The sequence below is a fragment of the Temnothorax curvispinosus genome, unplaced genomic scaffold (assembly GCF_003070985.1).
Source record: "Temnothorax curvispinosus isolate PA1 unplaced genomic scaffold, ASM307098v1 QBEX01004328.1, whole genome shotgun sequence".
Classification (NCBI taxonomy): domain Eukaryota; kingdom Metazoa; phylum Arthropoda; class Insecta; order Hymenoptera; family Formicidae; genus Temnothorax; species Temnothorax curvispinosus.
Genome location: NW_020214108.1, coordinates 14 through 17143, shown reverse-complemented (window position 1 = coordinate 17143; position 17130 = coordinate 14). Strand labels below are relative to the sequence as shown.

Here is a 17130-nt window from a genome sequence, read left to right as displayed (position 1 = left end):
ATTTTTACACGCACGCGCATATTTTACCGTTCTTCTTATAAAATAGGAAAGTACGCTCGAAGAACATTGTTTTTGGTACAAACTGCTTGTGACGCAAGCGTAATTTCTCTCCATTTTGGATGCATTTATTCGTTCACTTCATTCATCGGACTTTCGAGCAGACGCCAGACGGGTATAAGAAAGCTATCGACAATCCGTATTTTTGCAAGATTAGAGAGAGAGAGAGAGAGAGGAAGGAACAAGCAAATGCCTCTGGCAGTACCTTTGTAAATAATTGGAAACATGGACGTAACGTTCTTAAAGATGTAGATTCTACGATACTTATATATAAATATATATCATGTAGATAGATCTATATTATATATTAAAATAATAAATTGTAATACTATTATATTTTGAATTTAATGTTCCTGTGGACTGAGCAACAGTCACCGAGAGATCTCGTGCATGATATATTTGCACGCGCTTATAAATGCATATGCATATAAAAAATATGAAGATATATAAATAAATAATTGAATAAAGTGTATATATATATATACATCTATACATATATACATACGTATATGTATATATAAATATATATTATATGCATGCATGTATATATGTCGAGAGATAGTGTAATATGATGAGTCTACTTAGAATGATGCGAAAGAATAAAGTCTTTTAGGTGCATAAGCAAACCGTGTGAAACTAAAATGAGTCACATTGGCTAACTACCATCTGAGTATACACGTGCAATGGCGCTCGAATACAAAAAAAGAGGTCAATAATTATTTTAATTTATGTAAACTCGCATAACGTGTATGCTGTATCGCTTTACTAGGAAACGAGTAGACTGCTATCGATATCCTGTGTCACGCAATTATTTTAATTATTATTAAATCCCAAATAAATTATGTCGATGGAAACACGCCGGACAGCGTATTTATTGTCATTCCTATCTCTTCCAATTGTTTCCCGTTATTTGTTGATAATTGAATGTTATATATTACGTGATTTAAATCTGAAACGTAGCAATTAAAATACTATCGAAGAGATCTGCGGTTCCTGTATCATTTATTTCATAACAATCGGCGCACTTGATAACAAATGTAATCTTTACCTAAGAAAGAGGGGACTGTAGGTATTTAATAGCGTACTTTTATTTTTTATATATATACATTGCTTATTTTTTGCAACAATGACATAACTAAAAAAAACAAAGTTTTCCAGAAAATATAAGTTTGAATATTTTAAATTATTAAAATTTTTGCAATATTACTTTTAAATGTGATTTTAATATAGTATAATAACTGATTGTAGAGGAATATAAAAGTATCTAGCTATATGTTAGCTCTTTATTTAATTATTAATTGATTAAATATATTGAATTCTCACCGTTCTTTTACAAAGAATTAAAAAGTGACAATTTTTTAGGTCCAGTTCCATAAACGTCGGTTAAATTTTAACCTTAGGTTAACTCACTCTTCGTCTTTTTCTAATGTCCATTTCTACCAATGTTAGATTAACTTTAATCTCGGTTTAACTTACTTTCTATCTTTTTCTAACTCCTAGAACTAGGAAAAGATGAAAGGCAAGTTAAACCAAGATTAAAATTAACCTGCGTTGATAGAAATGGACATAAGGAAGACATTAGAAAGAGACAAAGAATGAATTAATCTAACAATAAGATTAAAAGTTAACCGACGTTTGTGGAACTGGGCCTTAGTTACCTATGTCATTGTAACAAATAATAAGCGACATGTATACATTTCTACTTGGATATATACAAAACCAACCATAGGCACACATGTGTATATTGCTTATAAGAAAAAATAAAATATTATCGCACTATGGCGATTCAAAAATATTTTAATAAGAATGTAAAAAAAATGATATCCTTTTTGTACGTACCTGACGAGATGATCATGCGTCACTCGTTGTTTTTCTTATATTTAGGTGAGAGAATATAACGGTGTAAAGTACATACTCAAACAGGATTTCGTTCGATTCGGTCGGACAGTTTGTCGATATCAAAATCGCGATTTTTGCGTACGCAATGTTCGATACACCACGACGAATGTCTGTCGCTTTACAAGAGCCACTCGAGATAATTTCTTGCAAGATTCGTTTCTATAAACGCGGCAGTAATTGCGAACAATACGGAGCGACTTGCATCCGAGTTTGCCATGATACATTACGCGAAGAACCGCGTGATTTGTGCGAAATCTATCGAAACGCCACGTTGCGATTCTCGAAGTATCGAAATCTTCAATGTGGCGCGAATAACCCAGTTACTTGAATTAATTTTATTAAAAAAATTAAGATACACACACACACACACCCAACATATATCAATCGTATAGTAACATCTATATCCTACGTATTTATTAATAATTAGAAAATTTAATAATTAAGTTTTTAAAACTTTAAAAATAATCGAGAATTTAAAAATAAACGGGAATTGAGAAACAGGTAAGTAAAAATAGAAAGTAAGAATGTGCTTTGTAAATTATTGTAAGTTAAAACGTATGCATGTAAATATTATTCTTTCATATTAAATAATGCAAAAAACGATAAGAGAGTGTTAACGATGGTAATTAATGGCTTTTCAAATTATTGTAACGGCAGTATATTCATCTAAAAAATAATTGACGATACACATTTCCACTGTTAGAATGTTTAATTTATTTTATGATCGAAAGATAACGAACTACGAACGTTCTCAGTACAATTTTTTTAACACCATAAATTCTAGCTACACTGAGAAAAAATATTTAAATAAAAAAAAATATTTATTTAGGTGGTTGCCAATAGCTTATTTACTTAATATAATACACATGTTTATTTAGAATTAGATATTTTTATTTAATTTAAATAAAAATATCTAATTTTAAATAAATATGTATATATAATTATATATTAAGTAAATAAGCTATTGGCAGCCACCTAAATAAATATTTTTTTTTATATAAATATATTTTTTTCACAATGTATAAAAGTAATTCTTCTTCAATGACACCCGATATCTTCTCGATGGTGTGTGTAAAATCAAAATTGTATTCCTGTAGATTTCTCCAAAATTTTATATTGCCCATAATTTTATTGCCCATTTTCTTCATCTTGTACATTGTTGTTTATTTTAAGTAAAGTAAAGTAAGTAAATTAACTTTTCGAAAGAAGGAAATGCAAGAACATTTCCATAAGAAGCATACACTATAGCATATATTATAGGACATTAGCGTTGAACAAGTCCATTTCGTTATCAAGGAAGCATACAATTTTCACTAAAATGTATATATAAACAAGACGCACAATTTAGTATAATTATAGTAGATAAATGTAGTATTATAGATTATAAGAAGTCGTGACATATTACAATATATTTATTGTGGCTTTTGTAATACATGTAATATATCATATATTATGTGTCGCGAAAGATATAATTCTGCTGCAATTCTTGCATCAGGAGTACAAACTGACTTTAAACAAATGTTGATAAGTGCTGGAGATATACAACATATAGAGTAAAATCTAGTTAAAATAAAATAAAGTCATCATTACATATTAACATGTACTTAAATATGTAAATATGTAAAACGCTTATAAGACAATCCACTATATATATATATAAGCTCACCTTTAAAGTATTGTAAATTCTAACAAGGGGACAAGGTATAATCAATGATTTATAAACAAGTTACGTTTTACTTAACAAATTGAATTTTTATATTTAAAAAACAATGTAATATTGTAAGTACTGATTCGTAAATAATACGCTCTTAACTACTTGCAATAAATAAAATTATTAGATATAAATAATTAGAAACGACCAAAACCCATGGTCGAATTGTCACGACATTAGCCAAATGTTGTCGAATATAAAAATAGACTCTTTCTCGTTTATAAATAATTAGGTAGTGGATAATATGGGTTTCTCAGAAGAAGTGATTTCGTTATTATGTATAGCGCAACTTATTTATAAATCAACTCAATATACGTATATATAAATTAATGTTATGTAATATTTTCAAAATATTTTCACGATCAATTTTAATTATTATTAAAAAACTATATTACATATATAAATATATATATATATATATATATATATATATATAAATAAATAAGTACTTATTATTTAAGTACTTATTATTTAATTTTTTTTAACCATAATATATGATGTTAATTATAATATCGCGCAATATTAATATTCAAAACTGATTTACATATACATTTTTTACATCTAATTAGTCCCGCAATTCTGTAGTCGTAGTTAGAATATTACGCAACTATATGTAGAAATAACAGTGATAGATGCAATAATATCTATAAAATGAATTTTGTACTTTTAGTAGTTATGAATCTATGGAATCACACACTTTTAAAGATCGTTTGACATATATTTCATTATTATTAATTAATTATTATATTTTATACATTATTAATCAATTTATTATTAATCAATGATTATATTTTATACATCCAAATTATCTCACGTGACTACAAAACGTGTTTCAGGCAGCCAAGATCTCTCAGATGCAGCAATGCCTCAGCTAGTATTTTGGATACTTTCTTTCCGCCAGTGTATTTCAGTTTTTTTGCACTTTCCAAAGGGCCCAAATCTATCATTTCTCGTACTAGTACTTCTGGGCTGAGATATCCTAATAATACCGGTAAAAAGACACACGTGAGAATGAAACCGAAGAGAGCACCCCTCCTAAAATCTTCCAATAAAGCGTTATATGAATATCTCTCAATATTCTGAATGCCAACGTCCAACAGATACTCCTTCAGCGCGTCATGATAGGCCCGCATGATCTCGAAAAATTTGTCTTTCCTCACTTCATTCGAACAATACATAAGGAGATATGTGGAAAGATCGACAACGGGCGTCGAGTACATGATAAGCGTGAAATCGATCAGCATCGTGCGATATTGCCCATCGTCTTCTGTCTTGAAGAGAATGTTGCCCAAGGTAAAATCGCCGTGACATAACGTGGCCAAAGGTTCAAGCGGTTGGACTGTCTTCATCATCACTTCATCGAACGAGTTCGAGAGTAAGGTTTCCATCTTATCGCAGAAAATCGCATCGCAACCCTGCAGACTGCGAAGATATTCCACCGCTCGTACCGAATGGATGTTGCTATAGGCCTCGTAGAGATTCTCCACCCTTTTTTCGTATCTAACTGTTTCAATTTGTCCCACGATGTCGAAGAACTTTTCCCGCTGCAGCTCTTTCATGGCGTACCCTTTGCCATGAAACCGTCCCAACTCGCGCATCGCCGCCAATGTGTATTCTAATGGGGGATCGTGCAAATACGGACAAGAAAAATATCCCCGTTCGTTGACATCCTCCAGGGCGATTACCGAATCGATGGGCGGTCGTTTCTCGGCGTACAAGCATCTCGCGTAGATTTCGTCCGGTCGGGTGTACATTTGATAGAACAGGATCTCGTTGTGAAATTGACGGTCGATTTTTGCAAGCTGGTTCAAGCCCAGCATGGGTCTCTTCAGGATCACAGACAATACCTCGTTCTGTCCGTTTGTCTTGTTCTCAAACTGCAGGCTTACACGATACAAGTTGGACATAATACAAATGCTGCCAAATTCGAATATCTCGTACCGAACTTTGTCGACGTCCAGTCCAAGATTCTCGATAATTCTCGGCATCACCTCGCCGATCCATCTTTGGAAATCTTCGACGTGAGACATTTTACTTGAATAAGAGTGCGTGTTCGAGTTCGAGTAAAATGAAATACACGCGAATTACCGTTCGAGGTGAGTTTATCTTTCCTCGACAATTTGAACGATACAAGTAATAGGGACCCTCCCGTAAAAACCATCATTATAGCTAATTTCGTTTTGCGTAAATTAGACATGCGAATTGTGAAGAGTGGGAGACCGACATTTGTATATCGCAATACTGGAAAAATAGTCAAACCCATCTTGTTGTTTGCATGAATACAAGGCTGAGTAACAGTATTGCTTTGCTATCAGCTGATGGCCGTGTCTGATAGTAAAATTGGCCTATTCAAAATACCGTACGTGCCATGGCAGAAAAAAGTTACGAATAAGTTAAGCTTTTGAAATCGAAATCGAAAATGTAGACGCTATATTATATACGCTATATCTTTAAAACTAGCGCAATAATTTCTCGAAATGTGAATTTTTACATTTTATCATATAAATTACATATCATAAATGACACGAAAAAATACATTAAAAATATACGTGAATTATTTTTATTTTAAGTATTTACTGGAATAAATACCAGCAATACATAACAAATATTCATGAGAAAGATATATATAAATGTATGCGACACAGTCGTTCTCCCTTCATCTGCATAAACAAGATCATCATCAAAAATTCAATCATTTAAGCATATTTTTATTTTATTTTTGCAAGTTTGTTGAAATAGTTTATCTGATTCCTAATTTTATACAAGCGCCACGTGTTTCCGTTTTACGTTCAAAAAATAAATAATTATTTTCTCATATTGTTTTTCTTTTTTTTTTCCAACATTTTTCATACATTCGTTCACCTAAAACAGCTGAGATATGAAAACTTCCTGCGAACATTTTTTCAAAGGAAAATTTTTCTGCACTGTCCACAAGGGAACTAATGAAGGTATTAGAACGTGGCGTATAAATAACGAATTGTACCAAACTGGTGAAATATAGATATGTAGAACAATCCGAATAAAAACACAAAACCAACATAAGCGGGCAAGTTCAAAAAACGAAGAAGAACAGGAATGACAAAGTAATCTTAATTAAACAGCAAACCGGTAGAAGAAAAAAAGTATATCTGCAGGTATACATAGACCGAAATTGGCAATGAGATGGGAAGATGAAATTAGAGAGGAAGAAGAAAGAAAATCGGAAAATGGCAACAAAAAAAAAGATAAGTGGTGAAGAAAGTCGAGAAAAACTATTAAGATCTGATTCGGGTTGTAACGTTCGTGACAATGATGATAACAGTTCTATAACTACAACAAATCGTTTATACAAATTTTATTTATGCATGCAATATCTATACATACCTGTATATCAGATTCGAATAATATTTTCTGCAATTTTCTTTGCAACAAATATTTATTTATTTATATGTCGGCCGCAAAAACGCAACAGCAGGCTAATAAAGCCGACTGCTATCGATCCATAAATTACAACACATCTGATAGAAAATTTCAAAATTTCCCCTCCCATTTCTTCCCCCGCGCGGGAAAAGCTTGACAAGTCCCTTCGCATCATACGCGACGCGACTGAATCCTAAGCAAGCCGTCTGCTAGCGCTCGCCTCACTGCGCATGTACCGGAATCTTCCGATATCGAAGAGAAGCCGCTACGCGGCCTGCGCGGCGCGCGCTGCGCTGTGAGTGTCGGTTGGTAAGTACACAGAGCGGTATGAGTTTGCGGAGCGGTGTTGTAAAGAGTCGCAGAATTTTACGAATATGGTCGGCCTACTGTTCCACGTGCTCTACTTGCTGGGCAAATGCATATACGACAGGTATCGCGTCAGAAGAACGACGATCTTGCCCGATATCGCGACCGAGGATGAACTGTTCGAGCAACGGGACGACACGCTCGACCCGTTCGGCGATGTTCCGGAATGGGAAGTCACGTCCTGGTGGACACACAAGACAATAAACAACTTCTGTCCACCGGCGTACGTACAGAGATACTGTGCGGTGACGGATGTCCTCGACGCATACAAAGGAAAGCTGAATAAGGTATTGACACTATATATTTTGTTGCAACAATAAGCCTGTTCTTTTTAGCTGAGCTTGCACGGTCCATCTTGCCACTCTTTCTTTTCACGTTGGAGAGATAAAAAGAAAAGATGAAACCGTGTTAGAAGTTCAACTGAAAAGAACAGGCCTAATGTAAATATACACATAGAGGTTCTTACAATAACACTATTTGTGAAGTCGTTATTGTAAGGAGAGATTACGAGACAGATCACTATACATCTCTAAATATCTTGATGTTTATTTTAGACCTATATCATTTGATAAACAAAATATAAAATTGTTAGTCTCGTGCATTAATTCCCATAGTTTTGTACATATAATTGTATTTTTAAATTGTTTCCACAGGTTGTTGACTTTGGATGCTCAGAGCTAGGTTTCCTGCTTTACTTGAAAGCTATACCAGAAGTTCAACAGATACTCTGCGTGGATGTGGACAGGGAAATTTTGGAGACATACCAAAGCAAAGCAGCGCCATTGATCACAGAAATGCTGTCCTGCCGAGAAAGGAAGCTTACGATAGAGATTTGTGAAGGCAGTGTAACACACAATGATGTAAAGTTGAAGAATGCAAATGCTGTAATTTGCATTGAATTGTACGTTCTTATATTGCATGAACATTACCATAAAAGCTATTCACTTATCTCTTATTTTAGAAAAATATTTTTTTAAATTCTAGGATTGAGCATCTATATCCAGATACACTATTGAATCTCCCTTTTAATATTTTTGGTTATATTAAGCCAGAAGTAGCAATAATAACAACCCCAAATGCGGAATTTAATGTAATATTTCCACGTTTGTCAGGCTACAGACATCCAGATCATAAGTTTGAATGGACCAGAAAACAATTTCAAGATTGGTGAGTTATGTTGTTATGTATAAAGCTTGAAAACTTACCCCAATTAATTTTTACCAATTTTATCATTAATTTACATTGTTAACAGGGCACAAAATATTGTGGTAAGGTATCCATATTATAGCGTGACATTTCACGGAATTTGTAATGGACCTGAAGGCACTGAAGAATTAGGTGCGTTGACGCAAATGGCAGTGTTTCATCGAATTTTGCCAAGAGATCAATCAATAATAGAAATTCTAACACCAGACGAATATGTTCAATTAAAAGGACAACAGGGATTATTTAAAACAGTAGCTGAATATAATTATCATATGGGATCTGACAGTCGTTCAGATGAGCAAAAAATATTAGATGACGCGATATATTATATACATTATTTATCCCATGACCCATATAATGAAGAATCACCCAGAAACTATGAAATATATTTAGACCGTATACTGTTCCTCATGACTAAGTATACCCTCTCGAGAGAAACACTGAGGTCGATTCTAACAGATGCAGGTTGGAGCGTTGTAGATCGAGAAAATGGGCCGGTAGTACTCAATCCTTCCCAGCCTTCTTCTGATGATGAAACGTTGGACGAGTATTATGTGGAGAGCGAGAATGACGAACAGACCGACGAATATGAAGATTCAAGCACCGAGGAACCTCATATTACAAATCAGGGAAACGTATGGGATTATGTAACTGGATCAGCCATAAATGAAATGCCTGCAGATGCAAATGAAGAATATTTACCTCAACAAAATCCACATAATGAAAGTTTGCATGAAGAATTTAATGCTACAAATGAGATACCAGATGCAAATGAATATTTATCTGAACAAAATCCACGTATTCATATTTGGCATGAAGAATCCAATTTTACAGATGAAGAAAGATGGAACTATAGGACTAATCCACGTATAAATGATATATCCGCGGATGAAAATGAAGAGCATTTATCTGAACGAATTCAGCATCCTGATAGTTGGCATAACAGTCCCGATTTTACAGATGAGGAGGACAGGTGGGATTATCAAGGTGGCCTACTTACAAATGAGATACGTGTGAATGCGAATGAAGAATATTCGTCTGCGCAAAATCCTCATATCGAAAATTGGCACGAGGAACCCAGCATTATCATACCTGAAAATTATTCTATTAACCAAGAGAACACTTATTTGTTTGATGGCGAAAATTCTTTGGTAGAAGAAACTCAACCGGTAGAAGAACCATGTGCAACTTACGACGATATCAAACGTTCAGAAGTTAGAAATACTGCAGAATCTTTAGTATATACTGAACGAGAACTTCCAAGTGACTCAATTCCTTTAACTTTAAATGAGGTAGAAGAATTAGAAGAAGCTCGAGTAACTGCTTCTGCTATGTCAGCAGAGTTCATCAGTTTGCAATTAGAAAATTTAATTGACAGTATTATAATAGAACCAACTGTATTACAAAATGACCAGATAAATCTAAGAACTGCACAAGAAATTGATTCAATGTTAAACTTTCAGTCGCATATGCCCGTTTCGCGTTCATCGACTTCGCCAGCGTCGCTTTGCTTCGGTTCTGAAATGGACAACTCTTTACAAGATTTCAGTGGATATGATCAAAACCAATCGTTAATCAACAACCAATGTTTATTAAACAGTACTTTTTGTCAATCTGAAATAGATGAAGCAGCTGTGAGTACAGAAGACTCTACTGTAGAAGATATATTTTGTTTTGAGGAGAGTCTTTCAAAGAAAGATACACAAGGAAGCGAACTAAACTTTTCATCACATACACCTTCAAATTATTATAATTATGATGTTGAACAAGGGAGAGACATTTCAGATAAAAATCAAATTTGTGAAGACAGTGATCTGGCAGATGTGATGTCATCAGATGCTTGTAGTAGTAATTTTAATAATCAACCAAAATACACAAGTTCACCTCGTACAAAAATATCCGCTACTGGCATTGTTAGTAAAAGTTACAAACACAAAAAACTAATGTCTGCAATGAATAGTAATGTTTTATTGGGCACAATAGAAAAAATTGAGGAAGCTATATCGGATAGTACTAATAGTAGTTTATTGGAATCTAGTCAGAAATCTAATAATAGTATCGCAGAAACAATTAACGTAACTTCTTCAAGCAGTGATATAATGAGTACTTCAAAATACGACATAGACTTTTCTGCTAGTAATAGCACACAACAAAAATTGTGTTTAGAAAATAAGAAATTTAGTGGTGTTGATAGCTCTATCTCCACAGAATTAACGCTAGATACTAATCACGAAATCGCGGAAAATGACATAATCAATCATGAGTCTGATGTTGTGGATGATATACAAAATATAGATGCACATCATGTCTTATCACTAGGCAATGAGAATGTTAATCACAAAGACGAAAGTGTATATTGTACATTAGCAAAAACAGATCATACTGATGCAAAAGCACACTTAGAAAATGTGACTAGTGATCCTGCAGAGTCAAGTATGAGGAAAAAGGGTTTAAATCCGCCTAGAGAATTAGTAAGTTCCAATTCCAAGTCACATAGTGTTAGCAAATGCTCTTCATCTGATTGTGCCAAAGAAACTAGCGTTTTAAGAAACGATAGGTTTTTACCTTGTAAAAGTAGTGAGGAGAATACAAGTAATGTTCACTTCACATCACTGAAAAGTGAAGAGATTGTTGGTATAAGTAAAGCTGCATCAAATATTGCTGGATTAGCGAATAATGTTGAAGCTAAACCATCTTCTCCGCTTGAGACACCTCCGAACAGTTGGTCTCCCGAAATCATGGATTCCGGCTATCCAAATTCAGCTTCCGCGCAAGATATAACACCGGAATATGATTTATCTAGCATAGCGCAGGATCAGATACCAGATTCTGAATCGCCGAGCGTTGCGGAAGCGCCGAGACTCGGTGTCTTGGAACCGATTGAGGTGGAAAATGGCGATCTGGCAAATAACAATAGAGACGACGAAGGTAACAATATGATGGCTGTGGATGCTAACGATATCGAAAACTTACAACCGCTGATTGATGTATTGGAGAATGATCTCGAGAATGAAAACGATATTTACGTAATGCAGAACGGTTTTCCCATATGGTTACTAAGAATATTGGATATGGCAAATCCGCTTGATTTTGACATGCAAGCTCGACAAAATCTGCGAATTCCTGACGAAGTTGCAGGTAACTGTACCTCTATATCTCTAGACTTATCCGCATAATATTTTAAAGATAATATATTTATAATATTTATATTTCTAGATGATGCTAACTATGTCGTTCACGATGAAGGTTTTGATAGTTCTTCAGAGAGTGAGAGTGATATAGCTTACAATGAAATGGAAAATGATAATGGACATGGTAAATAAAGATTTTTTTTAATGAGAGAGAGAGAGAGAGAGAGAGAGAGAGAATGAGGAGATAAAACATGAGCGTGATATGATTGCAGCATTACAGTATTATCTTACATATCATTCTTCTTGCTCCTAACAAAGTTTGTAGTGTAGGCTTGAAAAGTAATGATCTTGAGAAATATTATTGTTTGCATTTTAGACATGAAATATTGTATCTTAAAATACTTAAAATACTTTAGGTTTTTTATTTATTTATTTAAATCATATGGATAAATAACTACCTCTTTCTATATATTTTTTACATAAATATGATTGAAATGAATGTGTGTGAAATATTATTAAATATTTCAAGCCTATGCAATGTTATATGTAAAATAAGACGTCTAGATAAATAAATAGATAAAAATTAAGTTATTAAGTATGATATAATATTAACTTTAATTTTATGTATTGAATGTATAATTTATGATATTTCCATTTTCTATCTCTCGTTTCAATGACTGCAAAAATTTTTCAAATTCCAGTTTTGTACCATAAAAGTATATTGAAATTAATGAATGGCTTTCTACATTTATTTTAAATATGAAATATTCTTGTTATTCAAAGGTTGTGTTCCGATATTTACTGTCAATGCTGAAGAAGTATAGTGTATGTGACGTAAATTAGAGATTTTCAGTACTGACAGTGAATATCGGAACGCAACCAAATTATCATGATATTAATCTTAACATTTTATACATATATACATATACATACATGTATACATACATACATGTATGTACATGGAGGGGTAAAAGCCGTAGTGTACAAGTCAAATTTTTTTTAAATATTAACATGTCTTTTTTTAGATAGGATTAACTCGTGTGCATAGATCTATACAATATACAGGGTGTCCCCAAATTAAATGTCAAAACTTCGAGTGTGTAAAGGATCGATAAACTAAGAAAAAAAATCCTTTAGAAATTTGCTTATTTTTGCTTCGTTTTGGAGAACATCGCAAGAAAACAATTTTTATTTTTTACAATTTGTATATTGTATAGATTGCATCTATGCACACGAATCAATATTTTTAAAAATTTTACTTACACTACTATGGTTTTTATCCCTCCACATGTGTATATATAATATATAATCATTATACTTGTATATATTTCATACATACATTCACATATCGACTTACATATGTAGTTGCATATATTTTCTTACAATTTTATGATTTGTTCATTAATTGTTAGCTATTTTCAATATCGTATTTTAGCTCTCTTAATGTGATTTATGAAAATTTATCAATATGTTAAGTTTTGATAGAGCGTAACGTATCATCTATGTGATATCTGGTAGATAAATAGCAAACGTGATAATGTTAAATTAATTTTTGTAATTCTTTGATAATTTCGTTGAAACTACCTATCTAAGACTGAAACTACACAGTTAAGTTCGCAGTGATGCAAAAACTTTGGACAAATAAAATCAATATAAAATTTGAACAGATGTAATATTCTCAATATATTTTATCCTAATACAGATAAACATGTACACATTATATGGCATAAAAGTTATGAGCTTCTTAATATTAAATATTTTACATGGAAACGTGATATCTTTCTTTATTTCGGTGGAATGAAATTACAGGGTATACAATGTTTTATACGTAGTTAGCCTAAGACTTTACTTGATTCTGTTAGTTAGACAATTTCGACTGTTGGTTTTAGTATTTACAGAAATAAAGTCTTCCATTTTCCAATACAAGCGGTTATTCGCTAGAGCATAAGTCAAACGTGACCATAAACTTTGCTTGAAATCGTGTACATATTACTCTTTAATAATTTTAATAAATTAAATTTAATAAAGAAATGAAATAAAAAACATGTATCGATTCTTTCAATAAATTTCATCATCACAACTTAATAGCACAAGTATGCTTGTAACTTCATACATGGAGAGGTAAAAACCACAGTAATGTGTCAAATTTTTTTAAATGTTTGACTTACATCACTGTGGTTTTTACCCCTCCATATATATAATATATGTAATTGTGATATACATATATATATATATATATATATATATATTCAGTTTTAATGTTTTTCGCATAATGGTTGTGATCTTTTAATTCTTTCTTTTAAATCTATATAAATAAATATAGCATACATATATAAGTAAATGTCACGACTTACGAAGCTAAGTTTGATAGTCAAGAATGTGCTACAAGTATATAGCAAATTTATTGTTGAAACACTTATAATACTAGACAAAATTACACATCAATGGAATTGCATTTTTAAGTAGTGCCTTAATACCATAATCTATGGCTTTTTAGTAACGTTTGTCTTACTACAAATTTTATCAAAACAAAGTGCAAATTGTGTAACTAAACGGGATTAGGTATAAATATCTCCTTACACCTACCGTGTAATTTACACAATCTATTCTGCTATATTTTTATGATTAATGTCTCATGGTGTAAAAGGAAATTAAAATATACAGTTCGCGTGTTTATCAGTGACAAAAGTACATATAAAACTAAGATAGTGAAAGCTTTTGATATCAAACCTAACGCTATATGTGAGTTAGTAGAATTATTGGAATATTGTGTCAGTAGAATTGTCAAAACTATACATACGTATATAATTATCAATTACGCCAGTTGAGTTGAAATTATTGCAGAGTAGCGGACTTAATAATAAAGACACGTGGAAGAAAACGCATTCACACTATTTTGGAATGTTACGTTAGTCCAGATAAAATTAGATAATAGAAAATCAATCAATAGAAAAGTAAACGAAAATTATGAGTATAATTGCCTCTTTTACAATGTAAATTCTGATTTCTCCGTAATCGCGCGTTTGTCCAGCAGAATTGTCATGACTATTGTTACTCGAAAATTACTGTATGTACAGATAGAAGTCTCTATAGCATTTTCTCCCTTTCATACTTAGACTAGTTTCATACAAAACGCGGCATATGTACTTACTTTTATTTCCTATTATTGTAAATAATTTATCGTATTTGCGAACGTAACAATCTATTTTTCGATAGATTGTTTATCGTTAGTAACCCGCGTGGTATTACGTAAATTTTTATATCAAGCACAGCATTGCGTTTACGCTGCGTATATATTGTATACGCCGAATGAAAGGAAGAAAAAGAAATTAACATAAAAAATAGCGTTAACATAAGCGTTTATACTTGTGGTGTCGAAAAAAAAAAAAAAGAAATCACAGAAACGAATCTAGTTTTAACAAATGTAACAGGATCATAACGAAGATTTTCAATGTAATATCAGCTGTCATGTAAATAAGGCTGCCTGATGCCCAAAAGCACTTAATGTGCGATACGAATGGGGAGTGTGACGAAGAATACATCGAGTTAACAGATCAAATCGTACATTATATGTAACTACGAACATATATCATGTTTACACATTCGTGCCCGGCACATGACTCCGAGATGTACGTATTCTCCTCCTCCTAATGGCATTCTGCCTGCACAGCGAAAACATGAAAATAATATATGATAGAATATCGAATATTGGGATTTCATTAATATGTACGCACAGAAAGGGCATTAAAGTCATATCACAAAAATAAGCTGCAACAGATTGTATAAAGCAGTGTCACCACTTAGTCACATGGATATAAAAAGTTCTTATCTTTACTTTAAAAAATATTTGTGAAGTATTTTACTTGTCACACACAAGGGAATATCTCCGTCGAATATTTTTTAAAGCAGAGATAAGAACCTTTTATATCTACACAACTATGTAGCATCTACTATATATAATATGTTGCATCCTACTTCTGTATTCATTTCATTACAAAAGATGTGCTATTTTTTTTATAGTAAGTATTGTGTTTCGTACTTACTGCATCACACAACTTCCTTGAGACTGTCCCGCGTTTCACGGCTACGAGAATGTATCAGATGGTGCAGATCGCCCCCAGGTGCGCTGTCGCGTCTCAGATCTCTCAGCGCGGTTGGAGTCATCGCTTCCCTCTTGTTCGCCGCTTCCTTTATGCTAGACAAGGTTTTGCTGAGCCACGGCCAACTGTTCCGCGCGGCTTGCAGCTCAGAAGCGGTGGCATGCAACTGATGCGTCAGATCCTGCCAAACGATTCGCGTTACATTCTGTACTTCGATCTTCAGACGGTCAGCTATGCAAAATGTGTCCCTGTTGCTCACCTGATTCCGGCACTCGGCCTCGACGTGTGCCAATTTCGTCTGCGCCAACTCTAATTCCAATTCGCGCACCCTTTCCTGCACCCTGTGAAGCATGGGATCTATTCGGTTCTCCAAAGGATGTGCGATATCCGCCAGTATGTTCGACGAATCCATTATACACGTCCTACATTTCTCGCATTTTGAAACCTTCGCCTGAAACATATCGTTATCGGAGTCCGTGCTCGATAAAGAGTGTAAACGCTAGCGAAATTAAACCTGAGATAACACACCCGTAGCTCGCTCAACGTTGTCTTCGCAGCATTGTAATCGTCCTCCAAACGTTGACAGATCTGCAAACGTGTAAATATTCTTGCAGCTATCTATAATATTTGGAACTGAACCATCTACAATGTATAATATCTTGTAAATACCTGTTTGTATTCGGCTATAATGACATTGCTTCTGCGGCTTTCAGCGTCTGCTCGAGCTACCTCACGCTGTAGCATCTCCTTAATCTGCAGGAGTTCTGCCTCCAATCTTTGCTTCTCTTCTTCATTTCTGGCCACTGTACCGCGTAGTTGCTCCACCTCGTTGCTGTATTCGTCAGCATTTTCCTGTGCTTCTGTAACACGAGAAGCAAACAATTCTTATTTAAGCAAATTTAAGAGTTTATTGTGCAGATTATATTTATTACGTTGTGTCGGGACTTTTTTAAATGTTTAATCTCTCTCTCTCTCTCTCTCTCTTGAAAAATTATAAATTTATAATCACAAATTCCTAAAATCCCTAAAATTCACAATTTCATAATAGTATGCAATGTAGTCATTACAAAAGATATTTTTTAATTCACTTTTATTTTGTTGTATAAATCATATTTTTTTGCTATAAGAATTTTATATATTATTATTTTGTTAGACGTGCTTGAATGTCCCGCGTATATCATAAAAGTATTATTAAAATAATAAACTATGTGTATTTCCTCCAAAAATTTAATAACAGTTGCAACAAAAAGTAATTTCTGAG

The 17130-nt window shown here is 33.2% G+C and overlaps 3 protein-coding genes across 3 annotated transcripts; 1 reads left to right on the top strand and 2 right to left on the bottom strand.

The window, feature by feature from the left end:
* Positions 1–4158: 4158 nt before the first annotated feature.
* On the bottom strand, positions 4159–5817 carry LOC112453429. The gene has a single exon (XM_025014217.1). It carries the CDS (start codon positions 5695–5697, stop codon positions 4486–4488), a length of 1212 nt encoding a protein of 403 aa, XP_024869985.1. The 5' UTR covers positions 5698–5817; the 3' UTR covers positions 4159–4485.
* A 1562-nt stretch (positions 5818–7379) lies between these two features.
* Positions 7380–11979, top strand: LOC112453431. The gene is made up of 5 exons (XM_025014220.1): positions 7380–7719; positions 8086–8333; positions 8417–8599; positions 8685–11776; positions 11855–11979. Exons 1-5 carry the CDS (start codon positions 7441–7443, stop codon positions 11959–11961), a joined length of 3909 nt encoding a protein of 1302 aa, XP_024869988.1. The 5' UTR covers positions 7380–7440; the 3' UTR covers positions 11962–11979.
* Positions 11980–13439: 1460 nt separating this feature from the next.
* LOC112453430 (rab GTPase-activating protein 1-like) lies at positions 13440–16768 on the bottom strand. The gene is made up of 5 exons (XM_025014219.1): positions 16539–16768; positions 16398–16457; positions 16129–16320; positions 15813–16050; positions 13440–15431 (listed from the first exon to the last, which is right to left on the bottom strand). Exons 1-4 carry the CDS (start codon positions 16611–16613, stop codon positions 15817–15819), a joined length of 561 nt encoding a protein of 186 aa, XP_024869987.1. The 5' UTR covers positions 16614–16768; the 3' UTR covers positions 13440–15431; positions 15813–15816.
* Between the last annotated feature and the right edge of the window lie 362 nt (positions 16769–17130).